Source organism: Chlamydotis macqueenii, chromosome 18, assembly GCF_036417535.1.
Source record: "Chlamydotis macqueenii isolate bChlMac1 chromosome 18, bChlMac1.mat, whole genome shotgun sequence".
Taxonomy (NCBI): domain Eukaryota; kingdom Metazoa; phylum Chordata; class Aves; order Otidiformes; family Otididae; genus Chlamydotis; species Chlamydotis macqueenii.
The window spans coordinates 10,958,667-10,981,829 of NC_141573.1; the positions used below are offsets into that span (position 1 = coordinate 10,958,667).

At 37.7% G+C, this 23,163-nt stretch overlaps 1 protein-coding gene across 2 annotated transcripts in view; it reads left to right on the plus strand.

Moving 5' to 3' along the window:
- The first annotated feature begins 653 nt into the window (after window positions 1–653).
- The window catches only part of QTGAL (queuosine-tRNA galactosyltransferase), a 132,429-nt gene continuing 109,919 nt past the window's right edge, over window positions 654–23,163 (plus strand). For both annotated transcript variants that reach the window (XM_086762213.1, XM_086762211.1), the window contains exons 1-5: window positions 654–840; window positions 5,006–5,122; window positions 5,248–5,347; window positions 10,439–10,503; window positions 20,862–20,927. In XM_086762213.1, the coding sequence (XP_086618339.1) occupies window positions 745–840; window positions 5,006–5,122; window positions 5,248–5,347; window positions 10,439–10,503; window positions 20,862–20,927 (444 nt within the window). In that variant the 5' untranslated portion in view covers window positions 654–744. The remainder of the gene's footprint in view (window positions 841–5,005; window positions 5,123–5,247; window positions 5,348–10,438; window positions 10,504–20,861; window positions 20,928–23,163) is intronic.

Genomic DNA, 23,163 nt, shown 5'->3' on the forward strand with positions numbered 1-23,163 from the left:
TAAATGATCAATAATGATATTATTACCACCAACAAATATTTTCCCATTTTTAAAGGTTATTAAAAAAATAAAAAAAAAGGCACTGGTAGCACTGGCTTGACCACGGAAAGTGCTGACTGGAGAGATACAGGTTAAAAAACGTAACTGGAGAGCAAGCGGGAAACTGCAGGCACCATTTCTGTAAGAAATTAGGGCCTCCACGGACAGGACCTTCAGGCCTGCCACAGCCTGACCAGAGCCAGGCCGGGGGAACGCCGGAGGTGATCGCAGCGAGCAGAAACGCTTTGCAGCGACACACGGCAGCCTTCGGCCCAGGCAGCCGCCTCCAGCCGGCCGCGGCCCGCCCCGGGCTCCCTCCGGCCCGAAGCTGAAGCCGCCCCGGGACGAGCTGCTGGGCCCCGCCGCCTCCCCTCAGCACCTCGCTGCTCGCCGCCCTCGCAAGCTGTCGCGGCGCTTCCGGCCTCTCCAGCCGCCGTAGCGGCCGTGGTTCCTCCCGCTGGGGCTTCCCCACGCCCGGAGCGGGGCTTTCGCGCCGCCGGCGCTGTGCGCGGGGCGGGAGAGGCCTGACGGCCGGCGGGCCGGCTGCTCCCCGCGGAGGAGGGGGAGCGGGTCTGAAGAGAAAAGCGGGGGCGGCTGGCTGCCCGCGCCCGGCTGGGAGCCCCGGCTCCTCCAGGGCGCTACGGGACAGCCGGCCGCTGAGCGATCCCCCCCGCCGCCGCTCCTCCCTGCGGGGCGGAGGCGGCCATGGCGGAGGCGGGGAGAAGCGGCGGGAGCTCCGCCGCCGCCCGCCGCCCTGTGCCCGCCCGGCCGGCGGCGGGGCCGGGCCGCGCCGTGCAGGTGGTACGTGAGAGGCGGGGGGCGGCCGGGGGGGCGCGGGCTGGGGAGGAGGAAGGTGCCGAGAGTCCCCTGCTGTGCGCGGCCGTGGGGGCTGCGGCTGCTGGGCGGAGGAAGGCAGCGGCGTTCTTCAGGAGGGGTTTTGGCCTGGGTGCTGTGCTGTCCTTACAGGCAGGTGGTTACACGGAGTTTGAAAAAAATAGTCTTAAATTTTTTCTTACAATATTTTTTTTTTGTTACTCCATGTAATAATGCATTTTTTAAAAAAAAAAAAAATTTTTCTTTTACAAATTTAAACACATACAACTGCTGTTTCACAACAACTTAGATGTAGTGAGGCAAACATCTGAAAAGCAAAAACAGACAGGTAAATGGGCAAGTAAAAATGATGAACAACTTCACAGAGTCTCCGATCTAAAAACAGGTCGGAGTTTGTGGCCTGAAAATCCTTCTGGGTTTATTTAAAGTATCACATATATGTGATTTGACAAAACTAGTATGTTTCTGCCAACAGCCATGAGTTTCTGAATGGTTTGGAACAGTGACTCACATGAAAACTTCATTTAAAAATACCAGTTTCTGACTTCTGTAAAATCTTCAGCAGTATTAAATTTTTAGAATTTATTTTCCACATTCAGATATGGTGGCAGGTAGAAGTCAACTTGAAGTGTATAGAAACTGTACATTTCTTTTTGGAGTTGTTTATCATATATAGCCTCAGCAGAGGATGATGATGGTATTTTTTTGAGGCAAAACATTCAGTTGCACGGTTTCTGTCACTCTTTATTTTAACCTCACATTTCTCCACTTCAGTCTTATGATTGATGTATTGTTTTTCAGTGGTCTAGCTGAGTGAAGAAGGGAGTTTTTTGGTTGAGTACTAAATTTGTAGAAGAAAGGGGATTAAACTATCTGGTAGCCATTTCACATTCTGTCATTTTTGCCACACATCAAAATTAATTTTGCAGTGAAGTCAAGAATCATTACTTTCAGCTTAGCGATCACAAAACTATATTACTAAAAATACTTAAAACCACTTAAGATCTTATTCTACAATGTGTGAAGTTCAGGGCAAACCAGGTAGTGTCACAATGTTCAAATCCAGGTCTGATTCATAGTTCTGTGTTTTAAGTGTTGTACTTGGCTCATAGGCCATGAAAGTGTTGGATTTTGCTCTATGTCTTAGCTAATGAAATTATAATTCTGACTCAGTTGTCACTCAGGTGATCTTGTAATGACAAAAATACATTACTGGTTTCCAATTAATGTCCCTGTGTTGACTCAAAATTACTTTGAAAGAGCATTATGCATATTTCTGTAGTTCCCTGTTATGGTAACAGTCTTCAAATATATGAAAGGCTGCTGCAAAGAGAACTAGAACAATAATCTGTGCTGGGATTAGGAAGTAGCTTTTGGCATAAACTGCAGCAAAAGGACTTCAAATGTTGGGAAAACTATTCCAGGTCTCCCTTCTGGCTGCTTTTAGAGATTGCCTTGCAAGGTTGGTGTTTCCATCCCTGGGGGTTATGGTTGGTCAGCAATGATACAGCTGTACTTGATCTTCGTTTGGGACAGAAGGAATACAGAAGGTCTCCTGAGGTTACCACCAGCTGTTTTTTGGTGGTTTTTTTTGTTTGTTTGTTTGTTTGTTTTGTTCTTTTTTTTACGATGAATCATCTGCACCTGTAAGTGAAATAGTGCCCTGGTTCATGTTTTTCACTCTTTAGATGAACCAAGGAGATTAAAGTATTCTGATACAGTCACACAATGGTAAAGGCCAATTTACAAATGCTCAGTTTAGCACAAGTACCAACTGCAAATTTTAAGCCAGGCTACAAATGCAGAAATGAACTAGGGAGAAATGAAGGTTTAGCTCTGTGGTGTTTTTAACTTACCTTTGGCTCATTAAGGAAAAAAAATAAATGCAGAAGAACAGTGAACAAAGTAAGGATGGTAGAACCTAAGGAACTTTTAGTATACAATGTTAGCAGTACACTGATATTTTATTCATATTGCTATGTACAGTTATTTGTATGGATTTGTTTAATGTTTTCAGATTTTACACAGAAGTGTTATCAGCAATCCAGCTCTGTACCTTATTTTGGCAAGTGTCTAGCTGTCTAGCTCACCGTTGTGCTTGTTCTATGGAAGCAGAGCTTGCTCACAGTAATGTGTTTAAGAGTGTGCTAATATATTATGAGTTATTATATTGGGTTCGGGGTACCTTAGTGCCATCGTGTATTTATGGGTTATTTTATGTGTGCTGCTGTTAAAGTACTACTTCTTCTGTTTTCATTTTAAACAAAACAGAGAGATCCTAACATAATCTTGGTATTTTGCACTGCTGTCCTGACTTAAAAGAGGAGTTGTTATGAAAAAAAAAGCAAAGAAGTTCCAGTTTTACAGTTTTCAAGCCAGTTTGTGATGGCACAGTCAAATTTTAACTGAGTTAGAAAGTTGGAAAGTCATTGATTTTTCTGGATGTGCAAAACTGTAAGAGTTTATATTGTCATTGGAGGAATTGGAGAGCCCTTTTCTTTCTGAATGCATATTTTAGATTGATTAGTATGGATGTACAGGGTTGTATTTTAATTGCCCTGTAGACATAAGGGATATTAAAATGCTGAGTCAATCGGATATATTGGTTTAGTATCTCAGATTTTTGCTTTTTTTTTAAGTCTCAAGGTACTAATCTGAGTCACAGTTCTGAAATAATCTTTTTTTTGTCTGTATGTTGTAAATTTTTGGTAATTGGCTTCCCATTTTTCTTTGTTTATTTCTCCTTGTTATACTCATTTATCTCTCCAAAAAAGAGGTCAAAGACCTACTTTGCTTAAAATTTTAGTAGCCTTCCTCTTGGTTCTTTTTGCCTGTTAAACTGCCAAAAGTAAGGAAGCTCATTTGTTTTAGACCTGTATGTTTTTTTTTTTTGTTTTGCTGTGAAATGTTGTTAAGTTTCTTAATTGTTAATCATTGTACCATATATCATACTCTGTAATATCTGCATCTACATACATCATACTCTGTAAAAAACCCTAAATGCACTCCTCAGTGTCCACTAAATATATCTGCCTACTAATGTATGCGTTTGCCTGTATTCGCACAGTGTGCATGTCACTAAATCTTGAATAATTCAGTTTCAGTGTTCTTTGTTCTTCTAGTATTTTGTTTCTTAAGATTCTCATATGCTCGCAATAGGAACTAATCCTCTGTTTCTTCAAACTATGTGTTTATGGTTACACCCCATGATGAGGAGTTTAAGTTCTGTTTCTAGGAACTTCTTAAAATGTCCCATGAGACTTTTTACGAGTTACTTAGGCTCTTTGCCTGAAGTTCCCCATCTATAAGCGATCTTAACAGGTACGGTTTGGACTCTCCCTTTACAAACACAGCCAGTATATTACCGTGCTGATTTCTTAGGACGTGCATTCTGTGAATGGAATGCATTCATTTTGGAGATACTGAAAGAATTTGGAGAGGTTGTTGGCTTTTGCAGGGTGATTAGAACAGTGGTGAGTAATTGAACAGAGAAATCCCTTGTCTCTGGTTTGTAACCAATTTTTAAATGTTTCAGGTAAGTTTTCATGCTCTGTGTGTATGTGGCTGGGCCGAGAGAGGCTGTGATAGGAAAGCCTGCAGTTGAAATGGTAGGTTACGGAACTATATTGTATGTCATCTTCCAATGTGCTGAATAGCAGTGTCAGAGAGACTCGGTTTTGAAAACATGGCTAGAGACCAAGATACAGGCTGCATATGTGAGCATCTCCAATTAGGTAGTGAGCTTAAAGAAAGATTGATGAGTAAGATACATTAGTGGAAGATGAAAGTAAAGAGTGCCATAAGAAATGCAGGAATGCTAGAAACAGGTTAGTGTGGTGTTATGGATGTTTTGCTAGCATTTTTGGTTCAGTAGGCTCCTTTGTTTCCTTGGAGATCTACCAAAAGCTATCTTGTAAAGCTCAAAAAATTATAGAGAACAAAGCAAATTGTATGTTTTTAAATGAAAATAAAGGATCTTTGCCTACTTTTGTGTTTTTAAGATGCGTTTTTGTGAAAGTTAGTTTCAGAAGAACCTGACATTTCCCCTTTTTAATGAATGTTATTCTACTGTAAGTAAATAAAAATAGTGCTTACTGACATACGTTTGTATTTTTGTTTGGTTTTTTTGCAGTCTGTCATTCTGCCCGTTCACAATAGCGAATGCTGGTTAGATGAATGCTTGAAGTCAGTTTGGGAACAAGATTTTAAAGAAACCATGGAGCTGTCAGTTTTTAATGATGCCAGTAAGGTAGGTTTCAGACCTTATTTAAAATACCGCCCAAATACATACTGTCTCTGGTAAGAATTTTTGGTTTGGACTGCTTGGTTCACCATACATGTTGAAATAGCTATGTCTGTGTCATCATTTTCTAGGATGGTTCAGCTGAAATAATTGAAAAATGGAAGATCAAGTTGGAAGATGCTGGTGTTCCAGTAATCATTGGTAGTAATGAATCACCTCAACCTCGAGGCGGTAGGTAGCTTAATAGTGATTTTTGGAGAGTTAGGTTGTTATCACAGGCATCTTCTGGTTTTTAGTTTGAGAAGTGTCTTTGTAGCCACTTGCATTGCAATGGAAAAAAGCCATTGTTTTCCAGAGCTCTCCTTTCAAATGCTCATTCCAATTTAGAATTTGGCCCTGTTGGTTTTAGCTGTGTAGAATTTGTTTATACGTCCAGGAAAAAAGAACTTGGCTTAACACTTGCGCTGTACTCTGCAAAAGAATTTTGTTTAATTGTAGGATACACAATGTTGTTAATGCTTACAATTTTATTCTGGCTTTCTGATATCTGCTTTATCTTCAGGAGAGGGGTTTCAAGAAAAAAGAAATCCAAAATCTATTACATAAAGATTTAAAAAGTAAATGCATATCTTTCAGTGTTGTAGAATAGAACCTGAAATAGAACAAAATACGTTTTTTGTATTCCTTGGATGATCAGATCAAAACAGGTTTCAGAAAAATTTTGATGTGAGATGAAAACTCTTACTAAAATCCTACGTATTTCCACAAAGGGCTAAACCAGTATGTTTAGTCAGCTACCAGATAGGTGTGTGGTGTGATTCCCTATTGATTTACGTGCTGATATGAATTACATTTACCCACTGGTGGAGATAACAAACAAATCTCTCCAACAGGTTTTCTTTTGCTTGTTTTGGTTGTTTTATGTTTAGGATTTTTTAGCAGACAAATTTGGTAAAATGTGAAATAGAAATAAAAGTATATTTGTATGTATTTTGAAGGATGTACTTTGTAGAGGCTGGTGTTGAATTGCGTTGAAGTTGGAGGATCGTGTGTGTTCTGAAGGAGAACAACAGGACAAAGCAAGCAGAACAGTGTGCTCCCATTTCATGTGGAAGCTGTATAACTAATGTTTCTATCATTCTGGATTTTGTGACAATGAGTAGACAGGTGGGAATTGATGTAAAACTGGTTCCAAGTCTGTCTCTTTCAGGTTGTCTCACTTGAAAGGCACACTTTGGAAACACTGTAACACAAAATCTCCTCAGTTTCTGTTTTTTAACAAAATGTCCTCTTTGTAACTGGAGAAAAATCCAGGCTTATTACAGAATCCTTAAAATTATCTTGTGAAAAAGCCCAGTTCTGTTTCTGAAAGGTTAATTTTCATCCCCTTGTTGAAACACACAAATAAATAGGGGTTTGTGCACTGAATTCATCAGCAAATTGGTGTAGGCCACTAGCTTTATTTACCGGCGTTTCTTTTGACTACAGACTTCTTTAAAGGTGTTTTTTAAACAGTTGTCAGACCTGGCAATACTGAAGTAACACAGCATAACTGTTACTGTAAATATTTTTAGTATTTTAATAACTCTAGCATAAACTGGTGTTGTTTTGACAGTGCAACTTGTAATATTAGTGTTATTGAGCTGATGATGACAAAGGACAGACAAGGTTTGTAGAGGGAGTTTTTCACTTTTGAGCAACTGATAAAGCTGGAGTTGAGCAATGTCAAGAATTGCTTGTATTCCTGGAAATTTATCTGTCTTCTTTCCCTCCTGCCCCTACCTCAACGACTGGCTGATCAGTCTCCTTTCAAATCTTACTTCTCTTAGTGGCTGATGATCTAGATGCGAAGTAGGTTGTGATTTCTCAGGAAAAAAAGTCAAAGAATAATACCAGAGGTTGTCAGTTATGGTACTTAGGAAAGTTAGTTACTGATGCTTTTGTTAATACCATCTTGTTATATCATATAATTTCCATTTGTATAAAACATTTTCTGTGTATAAGGTCTTGTTCCTAGTACAGTATTGTATTTATCATGTGTGTAAACTAGTTTTCAGTTTGCACACACAGGTGCAATGTTTTGACAATACTTTATGTTAGAATTCTGAAGTCAGTTCATCTTTGCACTTTAGGAAACTGAAACTAAAACTAAATTCAAGTTGTGAACTACAAGGAGTATTTTGTACCATTAGAGAGATGTCAGATTAATTTTTGTTTTCACATGCAGTTGTCAGTTTTGGGATAGCTGAAACCTGAACAAATCTGTAATAAATTGGGGGTGGGGGATGCAGCTGTGGGCATTGTTTTAAATAATGGTATGAAATGCATAGTTCTTTTAAAAAAACAACACCAAGCTTATTCATGTGGAAGTCACTCTCAGGTCATCATTAAAATGAGGACATCTTTTCTTCATGGTTGTTACATTTTAGGAGCAGGTTACTTGAAATCCATAGTATTTGTTTGCTTTCAGTGATTTACTTTTATTATGTTAAGGACTAGTTACAACTGTAAGGAGTCTTTCCTTTAAAAGAAGATGCTTTAGTACAGAAACAATGTACTAGTCAGGCTTCACATCTTCAACTATTTACACAAGATTAGGATTTATTTCTGATTCTTTTCTAACATGTAAAAGAAAGAGGGGGAACCTAGGAAAAAAGAAAGGGTCACTTGCCTAAAAAAAGGAAACCTTTTTCTTTCCAAGAGTGAGGAATGTTAATATCTCACTGAGGCTTAAGTTTTTACGGCTGTAACCATGGTAACAGGCTCTTTTCACCAAGTAAGCAGGCCTTACAAAACTCAGAGACCTGGCACAAACATTTCATTTTGTTCAGTAGAGTAATATTAAAGAAAATTTTTTACTCGTGCCAAACATAAGATTCATTGTGGTGAAACAATTTTTAATATCTAGTTTCTTCTATGGGGAGTTATATCTCTCTTATTAATAATTTTTAAATGTGTGTTTTCTTCTCAGCTCTCTAGAAAAAAAAAAGCTGGTATATTAAAAGCTTCAGGATGGTTTCTATCTTACTCTTAGAAATAAATATTTTCCAACTTCTTCTCATAACAAATACTAAATATTTCATGATTGTATTTAAAGTGTTTTATTTGAAAATGAGATCTGAAATATTTCAGAAAGTTCATACAGTAATATAATCATCATCTTGTAGTTGACTTTGAGTCTCCTTCACTTTTTTTTTCTACATTATTGGTTCCTAGTACTTAATTATTTTCTGCTGAATGTTGTTGAAATAGAGGGGTATACTAATGACAGCATTGAAATGTAAGTACAGGCTGCTTTACAGCTCATAATGATGTATGACAGTGCGGATTTGATTGATGTTGGGCAAATTTAGTTCTGTCCTGTTCTTTTACCTCTTCCTTTAGTAGGGACCTCCACACTATTAAGGTTTTGCTTGTTTGGCATGTCCAGACCTGCTAACTGCATCAGTTGTTTCCCACTGAAACTGCTCATGCCAGAATTGAGCTCTGCTGTTGTGGTAGCTACTGACTTTGCCAGCTGCTTTTTTACTGCCAATAGGAAGGAGAATGAGAGTAACTGTATATGTGAGATTAGATTAATATATGTATAAAAAGTAACACGTAAGTATACTGTAAGGTAATAAGTCCAAGAAATCCACTATGAAGAGAGGTGAAGGTGAGGCTTAAAATGCTCAAAATACATAATAAAAGAGTAACGCAACTACAAGGAAGAGACTTTATTAGTAGTGTTCTGTTGGTAGTTGACATAATGTTCCCCTGAGGCAGTAAGAAATGCAGTCATAAGTCTTTTTCTGTACTTGGACAACTCAGCAGAATAGCCGAGGAGCGTGTGCATTAAAACTAAGTGAACATTTGAGCCCAGTTAAATTTGTTTCCTGAGCAAACTTAAAACCTTTATCACATAAAAAGAGTAGAGAATTACAGAAGTCTGCTTTTTTTCAAATGCAAAATCAGGAACTTTAGGGATAATATTATTTGAAATTATCCTGCTCGACTTCATGGTGAGATTTTCTGGCTTTACATTTTCAACTTTCCCATTAAAGAATAAAAACTCCACTATATTGCATATCTTCACATAATTTGGTTTGCATGTCAGGGCAATCTTTTGCTGGATTCCCCGACTTGGTTCCATAAATACTTCAAACAAAGCTTAAATGTTACGTATATGACTAAGTGGAATTCATATAGCATTTTTCAGAATAACACTGTATATAGTGTTGTCTTTTCTTAAAATGCTGCCCAGGAGAAGAATTCAAAGACCAGAATGCTCTTAGGTAGACTTGTCCATAGAAACATTATCCCGGGTAAACGCTCCTACCTTGCAGATGATTTCAGTGGTAAGCTGAGTTCATCTTATTGCTGGTTGCTGTAGTCCCATCCTTAATCTTGTCTGTGTATTCCTGCTTCCTCCCTCTTTTTTCTGGCTCTGCCGTTTGTTTAACCCTCTAGTGCTGTCATCTGCTTCAGAAATTATGCTGACAAAAAAGTTGTCTTTTGGTTCAATTTCCAGATATGGCTTGGTAAAAGATTCAACAAGTGTCAGGGAGTCAGAAACTAAACGATGCTACGTTGTCATTTGACTGAATTTATATTTCAGTGTGGTCTTCCATAGATGGTATAACATGTTACGGCATAAATAAGCCAAGTTTGTGCTCCTTGTGCATATATTCTTCTGCTTTGGCTCCCCTCTGCATTACATCTGCCATTACATAAATGGTGCATGAAAATTTTGTATTTGCTTACATTATAATTAATAAGCATAATGGCAGAGAACTGTTTTTGAGTTGTGAGGACCTGTCCCCCCGATGGGAAGAACAAGTTGCCTAGCAATCTTTTGTTCTTTCTCTGCCTTTTTATGACTTGTTACTAGTTGTTATGACTTAAGAGATGGGTATGTATGTACAGCCAAGGGTTTTCAGCATCTGCTCCTTGCAGGGGGGTTGAACTCGATGACCTTTAAAGGTCCCTTCCAACCCCAACAGTTCTGTGATTCTGTGATCTGAGGTGTACTGGATGTGAGACCTGGATTGCTGGACTCTTCAAGATACACATTACATCTTTGTGGAGGGCTAGCAAAAGTAGTCTAATTCTACTTGCTGGTAGAATTCTAACGCGAAGAATTGATAACTACTCAGAGAAGATGACTGAAATAGGCATACTATTTAAATATTTACAAATTACCTCTTTTTAAATAGGGGAAAATTGCATACTTTACCTGATAGTGATTTTCGTATTTCCTTTCATCTGTTTGTGACTGTAGTAAGATTTAAAAAATAGAAAGGTAAAAACTACCACGTAATTTTATCTTTGTTTTCTCAACAGTTGGATTTGCTAAAAATCAAGCAGTAATTCAGAGCTCAGGAACCTACCTCTGCTTTCTGGATTCAGTAAGTTAATGCATTTTCTATAACAGTTTTGTCAATAAAATTCTTTCATTTTTTCATGTAGTCATTGGTTTCCCTTGAAGACAAGCTGTTTAAAAGTGTTTGGGTGTTAAATGTGCTGGTTACTGTTTATAGCTGTAAAGTTGTCATCCAACCTGTAGAAGGCCTACAGCCTTTACACTATTCTTTGATCCTATCAGATTTCACAAGCTGTTGTGAGTAGGGTTGGGCAAGGTTGGTATTTAGGAGTTTCGAGGATTTTTCTTTCCCAAGTCATTCAGAAATTATATTGATGAGAAACTAAGAGCTAATCTACTGGCTTTTTGATGCAAAATAGGAGAGGTCTCACCTTGCATCTTGAATTTTTTTTTCTGTCCTTTGTTGGATACCTTCTGTGAACCCATTCAGCTCGCTAACCTACAGATAACTATCTGACTTTATGCAGCTTAATATACAGTGAAGTGTTTCACAAATGCGCATAGCTGATCTGAGGAATGGTGCCGTGTGGCTAGGATCAGGCAAGAAGAGCAAGACCTTTAAGGCTCACTGATCTCGTGTAATTTCACCTGAAGATTGATTCTTTCCTCTGAAATGGAACTGAACTGTGGTGTAGTGTACTACTAGGAGGAACTGGCTGCTGAAAGTGTAACTTAATGTTATGGTTGTCTGTGCTTATTAGAAAGTGTCAAGAGAGCAGGGATGGAAACTCTACAGCCTTATAACCACACAGGTTTTAGTTTGGGTGATCTTTCAGTTTGCAAACTCCATTTGTTGAATCAACTAGATACAAGGATTTTTTTTCCTTTGTGTGTTAAAATTTTGTGAATTAATCAGTGTACTGTTGCAAGACATGGTAAAGTGTTGGTCTCTTTCTTCTGACCCAAGGCAATGCAGCAGAAATGTTGTCTTACCATTTAAGGAATTAAGTTTTGCAGGTGGCTTTCTGGCCTTTATTCTTGCTTTTATCGAGTTATTACTGTATTTAGCAACACAGTGTGCCTTTTTAAATGAGTTTATTTGACTTTATCCTGGTTTCCCTTTAACAGTTTGTTGGTTTGGGGTTTTTGTTTGTTTTACAGCATGTATTTCATGTAAATCTTTGTATATAAGTTTATGGAGGGTGAAGCTTTGAAATGCAATGTCTGATAGATATCAGTATGTGTGGTAATTTCAGAAATAAAATTTTGAACATCCCTTGAATACACAGAACTCACAATCACAGATACAAATTGAATGGTGTTTGGAAACGTCAGTTTCTCATACATCAAAAAATATAAATTTCATATCCAGCACTGAGCATCAGTGTTTCTTTCATAAACAAATTATTTTGAGGAAGTATGAGTACAAAATCTGCTGCTCTGTTTTTGATCGCCTGACTCACCAGATTTTGAAAGAGCCTAGGGATGTCATAAATTATGCCATGAAGTAATTGGACTGATGCCAGTGTTGTTGAGATGAATGAACTCGGGATCCAGTTCTTTTTGCATTACTTCAGGTAGACACAAACCCAAGAGCCATTGAATTTACATGAATGATTCTATGGACTTAACTCCCCTATATTGAGAGTTTATGAGGCTGTTTATGCATCTAAAATGAAAAATAATAAAATAGATCTTATCTGAACTTTGCAAATTGTAAGTATTCCAGGCTTGGACAGATTGTGTGGGGCATTCCAGGGAGCACACAGGATGAGTTACATATGTACTTACGTTGAATGAAGTTAGCTGAGTCCACACAGGCATGAGTGAGAAATTAACCTGCTGTTCTCTTGTCTCAGGGAGCTTCGTATCTTCTGTCTCAAATCTGTATAGAATAATTTACTGAGGTGAATTTTTGATTGGTCTTTTTTTTCAATCCAGACAGATCTGGTTGTTTGTAAATCACTAGCAGTAAACTAGCAAATTAACTTACTTAAATGAAATTAGTTAATATTTTTATAAAGATCTTCTCAGAAGTCTTCATTTGTTATTTACCTTATGGTATTTATGCAGTATGCACCTTCATGCTGCTGTGTTGTTTCTATTTGCTGGCAAACAAATTACAAATTATAAAGGAATATAACAAGTGGTGATTTTGTATTTCTGCAATATTATCATTAGCATAAGTTTATGTTTAATATAATTAAGACCTACTCGAAGTTATTTGAAAATTTTATGGCTTAGAGTGTGGATAAGCTTGGAAGAAGCTACCAAGATTTTCTGTTCTATGCGTTTCTATGCCTGCTATTGAGCTAGATGCTTCAAAATAGAAGGCATTCTGCTATCAGAAGCCTAATTTTGATACAAAAGAAACATAAAATTATTGGAGTTACTTAAATGTGTTTTCTACTCTCTCCTTGCGACTACTGTTTTTTGCTGAAAACAGATTGGAGGAAATAAAATGAATGTGGAAACTGCTTCAAGTCTAAAAATTGCTCAATGTTTTTGCTGTAGTTAGTAAATGTTGTGTGATAATAGCTGAAACACAGATGTTGCCAGCTGTTTAACAACTCCGCTTCTACATGCCACCTACCTTCTTCTTTTCAGTCACCAATCCAGTGTCGGGCTCTCTAGGAAGGAATGTTGATATCAGCCTTTTGGAATGTGCTGCGGTAATGCCAGGGAACTGACCTTCAGAAGCGCAGCCGTAATTTCAGGTTTGCTATAGGTGAATCTGGAGAGAAACGGGGCTGCGTCAGTGCTTTGTGTACTTTTCATACAGGTGGAGAAATTCATCGTGGCTCCTTGTACGTTCGTTTCAATCAAAGAAGTGAAATGAACGTACCAGCGTATTTGGGAGCATCTTTGGAAGGACTGGCTCCAGAGAGACTGTTTTGCTTGCCGTTCCAGCTGGAGTCAAGCTGCTTCTGTTATGTCTCTCAACACAGATTTGTGAGGACAACAAACTGGGAAGAAATGTGGAAAAAAAAAAGGTTACAGAGCTCAGAACTGTCAGAATTTGATCAGCCTATTCTAGTATGAAGTGGCAGCTGTTTGACTAATAGCTACTATGGAGTTTTTTTTGCTGTGGCTGTTGTTACAGATTTCACCTCTAAGCTACTGAGGCATTTTTCCCACCAGGAAAACAAGTAGAAAAATTGAAGATACTTAATAAATTGTTAATATTTAACATTTACAATCTCAGAAAATCTTGGTCACAACAACAGTAGAACTAACTAGTTATGCAAATACATTTTACTGTTTCCTTTACTCTTCTTCACATTGTCTGCAGTTATGACTTTATCTACCAGTTGCATTTTACTGTGACCTTAGTTTGTCAGTTCTCTGGACTGGTTATCGTCTTTGTTGTAATGATGTACCCAGTTGTAGCACAGCAAGACTTTTACCCTAAACTAAAAATGCCTTTTTCTGCTTTGAACTGCTATTTTCATTGCCATTCACTTAAGCATGGCTATACTTGCACAAAACTATATTTCTTTAAAAAGTAACATGCTGCAATTTCTTCCCAATAATCTGTAGTTTCACATTATTTCCAGTTTAGTCAATGTGTTGGAGGGTTCCTAACTGTTAAAGAAGAAATATAAAAATTATCCTTTTTTGACCTGCAGTATTTCAAACCCAGTCCTATTCGCTTGAGTCCTTGATGCACTTGTAGCCTTTTGGAAGGCTCTGTTGGCAATTTTTCGCTGTTGCTGAGATTATTAGCCAGTTCAAAGATCTGACTCTAAACTGTGTTGCCACAGCGTCACTGCTTGCTGAGAGTTGAAAATGGCATAGGGAAATAGTTAAGTTTTATTCACCAAAAGTGTGGGTGGACCACCGGAATTGGCATTCCCGTGTTTGAATTGGCAGCTGCTGACCTGCGCCTTTCCGTTTGTGAGATTTGCTTATATGATTTAAGTTGGGAATGTTAATTCTTAATTGCTGTGAAACTGCATGCTTTTCTTGAATTTCAAGTTCAAAACCACTTCGTTGAGGGGGTATTCATAAAGGTCTTGGAAGAAGGTGCTTGGACCTTAGCTAGCCAGACTTGGTGGATGTTTCAGGGACTCCAGCCTTCAAGCTGGCTTTCAATGATAAACATAGCTGCTTATTTTTACAGTTTCCATAACTTGCTGATTTTGGAAAAATGAATTTCTTGTTAGTTGCCGTTACACATTACAGGTACTAATAAACTTTTGCAATGATCTTCCTTTCTTTCAAATTAACGTCTATATAGCTTAGGAAATGAAGCAGTGATCAGACTTCTTGTATTTGCTTTCTGTTGTTGTTTTAACATACCATTGCTTGCAAATTTGATCCTCTGATTTAAAAACTGAAATAAGCTTTTACTCAAATAGCAGGTAAGGGGGTGTAGTGATGAACTCCATTACCACAGGCCCCTTCTGTCCAGGAAAGTCGTGCATGTTTCTGAACCACTAATGTGCATCAAAAAAATCAAACTACAACTGCTTGAAAGCATCATTGCTTTTGTTGTTCTGTAACATAGTGCATGTATTAAAAACAAATAAAATGCCTCTATCTGGAATGTGAAATGTTCTTTTTCTGTTTCATAAATAAAGAAGCAAACCTTCAGAATTTGGTTGCCATAACCTCTCTACATATACTTTCATCTGTTAGTTAAAGTGGGTGTTTGCAATTGACAGTGAGGATTTTACTTTTGTCTGAGTTTGCTGACTTTGCTATTGAACACTGTGTGAGTTACTTGCTTCCCTTGACTGCAAACATTAACGTAATTTTTTTCAGTGATCTGTGAGAAACTCATTGGGGATCACCTTGGATCTACAGAAAAGCTAGATATAGAAAGGCATATGTCTGCATTTGCTGAGCAAATGCACCAAGGTGGGAGCTGCGTTGGCAGCAAAAGTTTGCTGATCACTTAATAGTGATGCTGAATTAAAAGATTCTGTAAAAAGATTGGAATTAATTTTATATTGATGGAAGGTACTAGTCATTCAGGTGCATCAGAACACTATGGATATCCTCCCATGCAGGCCTTTTTGTTGCCATGCTCAAGAAAAGAAAGGTGCTTGATAAAATCAGCCTCTTAAACTTTGAAGTGTTTTCTTTGTTGTCTCCTTCTTTCTCAATTTAATTTAGAAGTATTTTTTCCAATAATCATACAAGTACTGGCAGATGATTAGGGCGTGTTCTGCTCAGGTGACTTGGGTGTGGTGTCCTGGTTCTGGCTAGGACAGAGTTAATATTCACCTGAGCTGGGAGGAGAACTGGAGCTGGTGGCCCCCGTGGCTGGGGCACCCAGCTGGGATAGTTAACTGATTAGCCAACAGCTGGGGTAAGTTTACCCAAATTAGCTGAAGGGCCATTCCATCCCATGGGACACCATGCTCAGTGTGTCGGTGAGGAGGGTGCTGGGGGGAGCCTCCTGCTACTTGGAAGAAGCTGGGTGTGGAGATTTGTTGTAAGCCATTGTACTGTATTTGTTTTCCATCACTGTTTTGTTTTCTTCTGTTATCGCTGTTAAATTTATTTTTTGTTTCAGCGCAACCCACGTGTTTTTGCTGCCTTTTGTTTACCAGTTCTCCCTTCTGTCCCGCTGGAGGGCGGGGGGAGCGCGAGAGAGGCTGTGTAGTCTGGTCCCGAGCGGGGCTGAGCTACGACAGTGGCCGTTCACTGCGTGATTCTAACGTGTTTGATGGTGTGGGGCTTCTCCAAAAGCCTGCCTTCTGGAAAATTGCTTAGAGTGGGTGTATTTGCTTTGGTATTGCTGTTGGCAGGCCAGTTTTTGGAGGTCCCTGGCCTTTTACTTCCCTGGTTCAAGGAGTTGAACTGAACAATAGCAAAGAAAGATTTTCATTGCAGTCTGAGCAGGTGCTGGCTAAATGAATGACTGTTTGATGGACTGAAACTTTGGAGATGCCCTGTTGTTTCACAGTGAGTCAAACATTTGTCCTGGTGTTGTTCCAGGTTGTATTTTATGTATAATACCTGCAGTGGATGAAGACACTGTTATTGTGGGGATGGAGTGTGTCAGCTCCCTCCTTTGAGCCCAAATACGAAGGAGTTTCCAAAGGCATGTGATGCTGTCTGTAACGTGAGCTTAAGAAAGCACTTCAGTACCGAGCTGTAATTAGCATGTTGGTTTATGTGAACTTGTCCTTGGTTTTAAAAAGTACATGTGTATTGTGCATTGAGTTGTATGTTTTGTTTTACTTTCTGAAGTGCAAACCCCCCCACTTTTAAGGGAAAATCATGAAGTTATCACTATGGAGTTCCAGTGTGGTCCAGGCGGCCTGGTTGAAGAGGCCAGTGAGTACTTGTCATTTGAATTTACCCAAATTGATTCAAGAAACACATACTGGAACAACAACAGCTTTGAGTAATATTCTTAAGCTCAGTCTGCTGATTTAGTTTTCCTTTTCTCCAACTAAACATATGAGTAAAGTAAAACAAAGCAATTAGCTCAGTGTAAATTGTGTGTGTTTTTATAAAGAATGGTGCCTCGGTCGGAAGGAGGACAGCCCAGCTGACAGTTGTGTGACTGGCTTTTCTGATTTGGCAGCGTCTGTGAGCAGCGTGGAGCCTGACAGGAGCAAGGCAGCTTTCTGCAGAAGGGCTGTGTGTGGTGGGGACACAAGCAGGCAGAGTGCCCGTCGGACTGCAAGGTGATGGAGATCACGGCCCCCCGCTGGCAGAAACACATCTGGGCTTGTTTAGAAATCCCTGCTGGCTTTTCTTGTGAAATAAAGTCCTTTTCATTCTCCCAGCTTTCAGCAAATTGTTTTCCTGCTCAGAATGGACACTAGAGAACAGGAAGCATGTTTGTAATCAACACGATTCTTACAAATTCTGGGTTATTTTCAGTGCCTAATGTAGGTTTCTACTTATGTTGGTTTATTTCTTGCTGTTTACCTGTTTGTACATACTTGGATAACAGTAAACCCAGCTATTACCTGAGATTTTTATTATTTTTTCTACAAAGTTTGGTGAATGGGGTCACATGAAAATAGATTTATTTACAGATTCTTTTTTATTTAGTTATCCTATTGCAAGTATATGCTCAGTGAAGGCATGCATTTATCTAGCATTTATTTTAAATGTTTTGTCAGTTCTTTCAGTGGGGGAAAACCTCTTTTCATCTTGTCTGCCTTATATCTGCTAGGAGACAGCCATTAGAGACTTCTGTGTTAAGAGGGAAAATTGAGTTGCAGTGGAAACTTCTGTTAAACTTCTGTGTTTTAAGATTACATACTCAGTGTAATTCACTGCTAGCCTTGTTATCTTCCCTGCTTGCACCTAGGAGACAGAAACTAGGTAAATATACTTCCCTTTTTGATATAGTGGTTACGTTCAGATATGTGGTGGTTTGTTTTTTTTTTTTTCTTTCTGTGACATGACATGAGTGAAAAATATTTTGGAAAGTGTTTGCGTGGTTACTAAGGTCTTGTTCTCAGTTTTAAACCAAAAAAAGATAACCAAACTCTGACTGTAGAAATCAAAGTCTGGCAACACATTTGCTGAATTCAGTATCATAAATACAACAATTTTGATAGAAATTATGTGATTACATAATGTTCAACTGGATAAAACATTTTAGTTGTCCAGTGGTATAGTTGCTTAAACTCCGTAAACTCTTATCAGTACAGTGCATGGTTGGGCATCTCACTCCTATCAAAGGGCTATGAAGTTGAAAAATTTTTAAAGTGCTCTTATTTTGTGCTACAGTCTTTTTGGTTTTACCCAACCAAAGGTTTGGGTTTTAAACACCAGTCTGGAATACAACCACATTACTTACGGCTATTTCTGTATAAATGTATCCTGTCTTCCAGTTTGTGGTTACCTGCTCAGTCCTCAATAGTAAAGACTCTGTAAAGTGTTGAAGTTGGATTTTGAGGTTGGCTTTCTTTTATAATTGCCCAGCCTGAGTCTAAAAAGCTAAATGACTGATGTTGACTTCGTTTTGTCTGGGGTGTGATTCGTATTTTCTGCTGCTGTTCTTTAGCACCTAATTGCTTTATTATTTTGTTTGGGATTACGTCTTAAACTACTGTATTCTTTGTCTTTCTGTCTTTCTCCCTTCATGAACCTGGAAAGTGTAGCAGAACTATACATCAGTGCATCAGATGTGTAAAAATGTTAATTAAAAAAAAAAAAAACAAACAAACAAAAAACCCAAAGACAAAATTATTTTTTTAAATCTTTTTTAAAGGTCATTCAGGATAAGAGCTCATGGAGTTTCCCAGCATTAGAAAATAAAAATGTAATTTTTTTTTAAAGGCATTTTGAAGTATTTGTGCTTATAGTACCCCCTCTTAGATGGATTTTACAGAATACTGATGATCTTGATGATAGCCTAAGACCCAAATTATAGACTTGCTAGTTTTGCCAATAGCATCAAAATGACATAGTGTTTTGTTAGGGGGAACTGGACCTTTCCTGTCAAGTTGTCTGCTTATAAAAACATAGCATTGACCTGTTTGGTGAGTAGGATATTTGAATTTGGTTTGAATACTTTTCATGCTGATTTAACCTTTTTAAATCAAATAGATTATTTTTCGTCTTTGTGAGTGTGTGAGTTCTGTTACATTTATCTCTGTGGTGCAGGATCGTAAGCAGTCGAATCTTTTACAAGAGCGTATGCTGTATATTGTAAGATATAACAGAAACATTGTTCTAAGCGTTGAAATGCCTTCCTTTGTGATAGATTTCTCTTGCATTCTTGTTTTTTAGGGATTTAACAAGATATCTAAGAAACCTAAGTAACTCTTAAAGGAGTAAACCTGGTGAAAACCAGGTCTTAATTTAAAAAAAATCAGCTCTGTGTTTGGCATAAGGAAATATGATTATTCTGCTTGTTGTGGGATTATATGATAAAAGTAGTTTTGGAACATTTGCTTAATGCAGTACCTGAATTCTGGTGTCTTACTGAGAAAGTGGATTTGATGGTAAAAAATATTGTAATTTTGAAGTAACTGATATATAGAGGTTGAGAAAACAGAAGGTTTTTTCACTCTATTGACTTTGAAAATCAGTAGCATCTCCTATGCTTATTACTAAATGTATCCTAAATCCAAAATACAGGAAAATGCTCTTGACAATATACTCCTTTCATCTTTTAGGAACTTGCATGTGATAAGGGTCAGTTTTATTATTCCTTTGCTTTATCTTTAACCTTGAATTGTATTAAATAGTTGGATCTACTTCTAAAATTTTTTTCATTCTTGCATTGGTTTTGATAAAACGATGATGTCACCTTTATATCAAGGTCATTGAACCATCTAAGCTCTAGATATTTAAGCCCTAATGTATTTTTGTTGCCATTGATTTGACTGAAAGTTTTAAAGTGAAAGTTGTTGGAAAGTCAATATTTGGGTTTTTGGCTTTAGTAGGAATCTCCTTAGAATGATTTTAATGTGAGGAACTGTTGAAAGAATGGATGTAAAACAGTAATTCAGGGCTCCTTTGAATTATGTTTGCTCGATAAGGTGGGGTCATTTGGATATACTCTGAGGAGAAATAGGTTGTGTTAGCTTTAGCCAACGTATACTAAAGACCGAACAGACTCTTTAAATGGGAAGAAACATGGCACCAGCATGGAAAAGAATATAGGTAGAAACCTCAGGAGACTACATTTAGGGAAGAAAATTTGTGCTACAGTTAGGCATTTTAATAGACTGTAAAACCATAGTCTAGAAAGGATATAATTCTGAACAGGAAATAATATAATTTTGGAAGGATATAATTTTGAAAGGAATATCTATCCGTTCAAGAAAACATAGCAAGGTTACTAACTCTTTACAAGGCAATTTATCTTTTTTGTATGTAAACAAAATAGACCTTTATGCTGCAGATGAAAGAAGTATTAACATAAAATTTAAATCTAGGTGGTGTGTTTTGAAGCCAGTGTAAGTGCTGATGTATTTTTTGAGTGTGGATTTTTTCTTTTTTTTTTTTTTTGTTTAGAGTATTATCACTTCACAAATAGTAGTTTTTGTGCTCATGACATATGAGACATTGGTAGATCTAGAGACTGAAGGCTTTTCCTTATCAGTGAAATAAGGTACAGCCAGATGACAAAGAATGTTTCCTCATATTGCTAGAATGTCTCAAATCTCATGTTTTTAGTCAAAGTTAGTTTCTTGTCCACGCATATTACCAGTACTGCTGAGTTTGTTGTTAAAGAATTGGTGAGCTGCTTTAGAAATGTAAAATCTGTGGGTGCTCAGCAGATATATATTGAGATCACAACATAATTGTCACGTAATAGTTTTGATCACTTCCAATTTGAAGAGTATAGAGTTTAATCTGCTAAAAGTGTAAAGTCTCTTAATATTTCTTTCATTTGTATTTCTGACTGCAAGCCAGTAAAATGATGTTAATTTAACAGCATATTCTGATGTTTGTCTGAGTACTGTACTGTGACCCTTTTTATCTTCAGTAACAGTGTGCTATTTATTCCAGGATGATGTGATGATGCCACAGCGGGTTAGACTGCAGCACGAAGCTGCCATTCAACACCCAAACAGTGTGAGTACTTTTTTCTTGTGTGTATTTCTGTGTTTTTCTTTTACAGAGTGCCGGATACATCTTTAAAAGGATATGAAAATTTCACAGTAGGGCTGGTGGAAGCAAAGCAATAACCAGTGTATTCTTTTCCTTTATTTTAATCCTTGCACTGAATAGTAGCTTTGATTGAAGTTCTTTTATTCCATTTATTTTCTCTGTTCAGTAAACCAGATCTCATGATGACAGTGATATTCTTTTTCAGATAAGTATACATATTCCGCTAGTGTATGTAATCTAAAGGAGAATGCCTTTTTATGTAGCCTTAGTAAGTAATGTGCAAGGCTGCAAAGGATTGGCTACAGCTACAGTTTATCTGTTTTTAATATTAAAGAAACTATAAATTCTAATGGGTTATTATCAATAAACTAGCTTACAGTTAAATTGATGTTTCTATCTATATCCTGTATAAACTTGAAAATTGAGTTTATATTCCTGTCAACAATGTTCAGCAAAAATAGTCTTATTATCTTCACATCTGAGAGTCATTTTCTCTTGTGAGATTTATTTCGATGTGCAAGAGGTTTCTGGAAAGGAAGGGTCAATTAACTTGGTCTGTCATGAAGGTATTTCATACAGGCCTTAGAAGAAAACAGAAGGTTTTACGATTATCACTCTGAGAATTAAACACCTTTTGAACTTTTCCTCTGAAACACCCTTGCTTCAAAGTAGAGATGATTGCAGTAGTTTCAGCTGAGGAATGTCTGCCAAATAACCTGCTGCTTAGTGGTGGGACAAGTACCTGCTCATCGCACCACCTATATTAGGTCTTGAATTAAATCTGATTATTCTTACAATGTAATTTATCAAGTTATAGTTTTAGTAGTACCTGAGCAGCAGTAAACCTAATTCACATTGTGAGCATAATAAAATGATACATCTAAAGCTGGTTTTCTTCTGATATCAATTAGTTAATGTAATTCTTTAGTAAAATGCAAAAAAAAAATGGGGAGGCAAGTTGATCCAGTAAGCTTGTTTTATGGAAACTAGTGTTGAGAGCTATCAAAGTTTTGTTTATATGACTTATATATATATATATATATATATATATAAAAAACTTTTTTTTAATTAGACTAATTTCAACTAAACAGTATATAGTCTATTTAGAAAGCACTTCAGCTGTTTTGTTTGTATTTTGTTATACTTTAGTGCCTAACAACATTCAGTATCAACTATTAAATGACAAGCAAATAAGTAATGAGTGCCTGAGCAGACGGAAGGATATGTCTTAATGACGTACTGTAAGCACTGCAAACTTCTTCCCATGCTCTAAACCAATCTAAACTTGTGGTCCTGTTTTAGTGTGATGCTACTGGCCTATTTGCAAAGCTTAACCTGAGCTTTGTGCTTTACTAATAAAGCTTGCCAAAGTCAGTCTGATTTAGCATGGGAAATAAGAGTTTCCACCTTTCCGTTATCCGACATGTTAGTATCCCAAAATCTTCAGTTTAGGAAAGTCTCTAAAAATTCTCAGAAATGAATAGAGGGAAAGACCTGAGATTTTAAACCTTAAGAGAATTGGTAGATGTGTGTGCTCAATATGTAGCACAGAGAGAGTGCATCTGGCTAGAGCCTGTCTCCTGCCATCGCTTTCTTTCAACTTTCTACTGAATTGGAGAGTTTCCTCTCAGCTTTTTTGGGCAATAGCCTTGGTTTTCTTTTGTTTCTTTTTCTTTCTACTGTTTTTTTATTATTATTATTTATTTATTTCTTGCCTTATACTGTTGCCTTTTGGGTGTAAGGATTTTCCTTCTTTGTTCTTGAACCCTGTGAAGGCAAAAATGAATCTGTATTTGAATTGAATGGAGCATATTTTTCCATTTTACAAGTATGGAAAATGTTTGAGGTGCCTATGTAAAGTAGGGTTAATGTTTGTATGTTATAGAACTCTAATTCAAAGGCCTGAAAGGAGAAGTGGGAACATATCCAGCTATTCCTGATGAGCAAATAGATCAGTTTGGTCCAGAGCTCCCCAATATTTCTGACACAACTTGAGTTCTTTTGAGAAAATAAAAGTTGAGCTTCTGGCTGCAAATCTACTGACGAATGTCAGGGTGGACTGCTCTTCTCGAAAGAATGATCTCCCTACTGTCCTCAGAATAGTAGTGCCATTGAATTTTCTGGCCCTGGAAGGTGCTTGAGGGTGTCTGAATAAAGTCCTGTTCTGTATTTGAAGTTCTGACCCTAGCTTCAGTCAGTA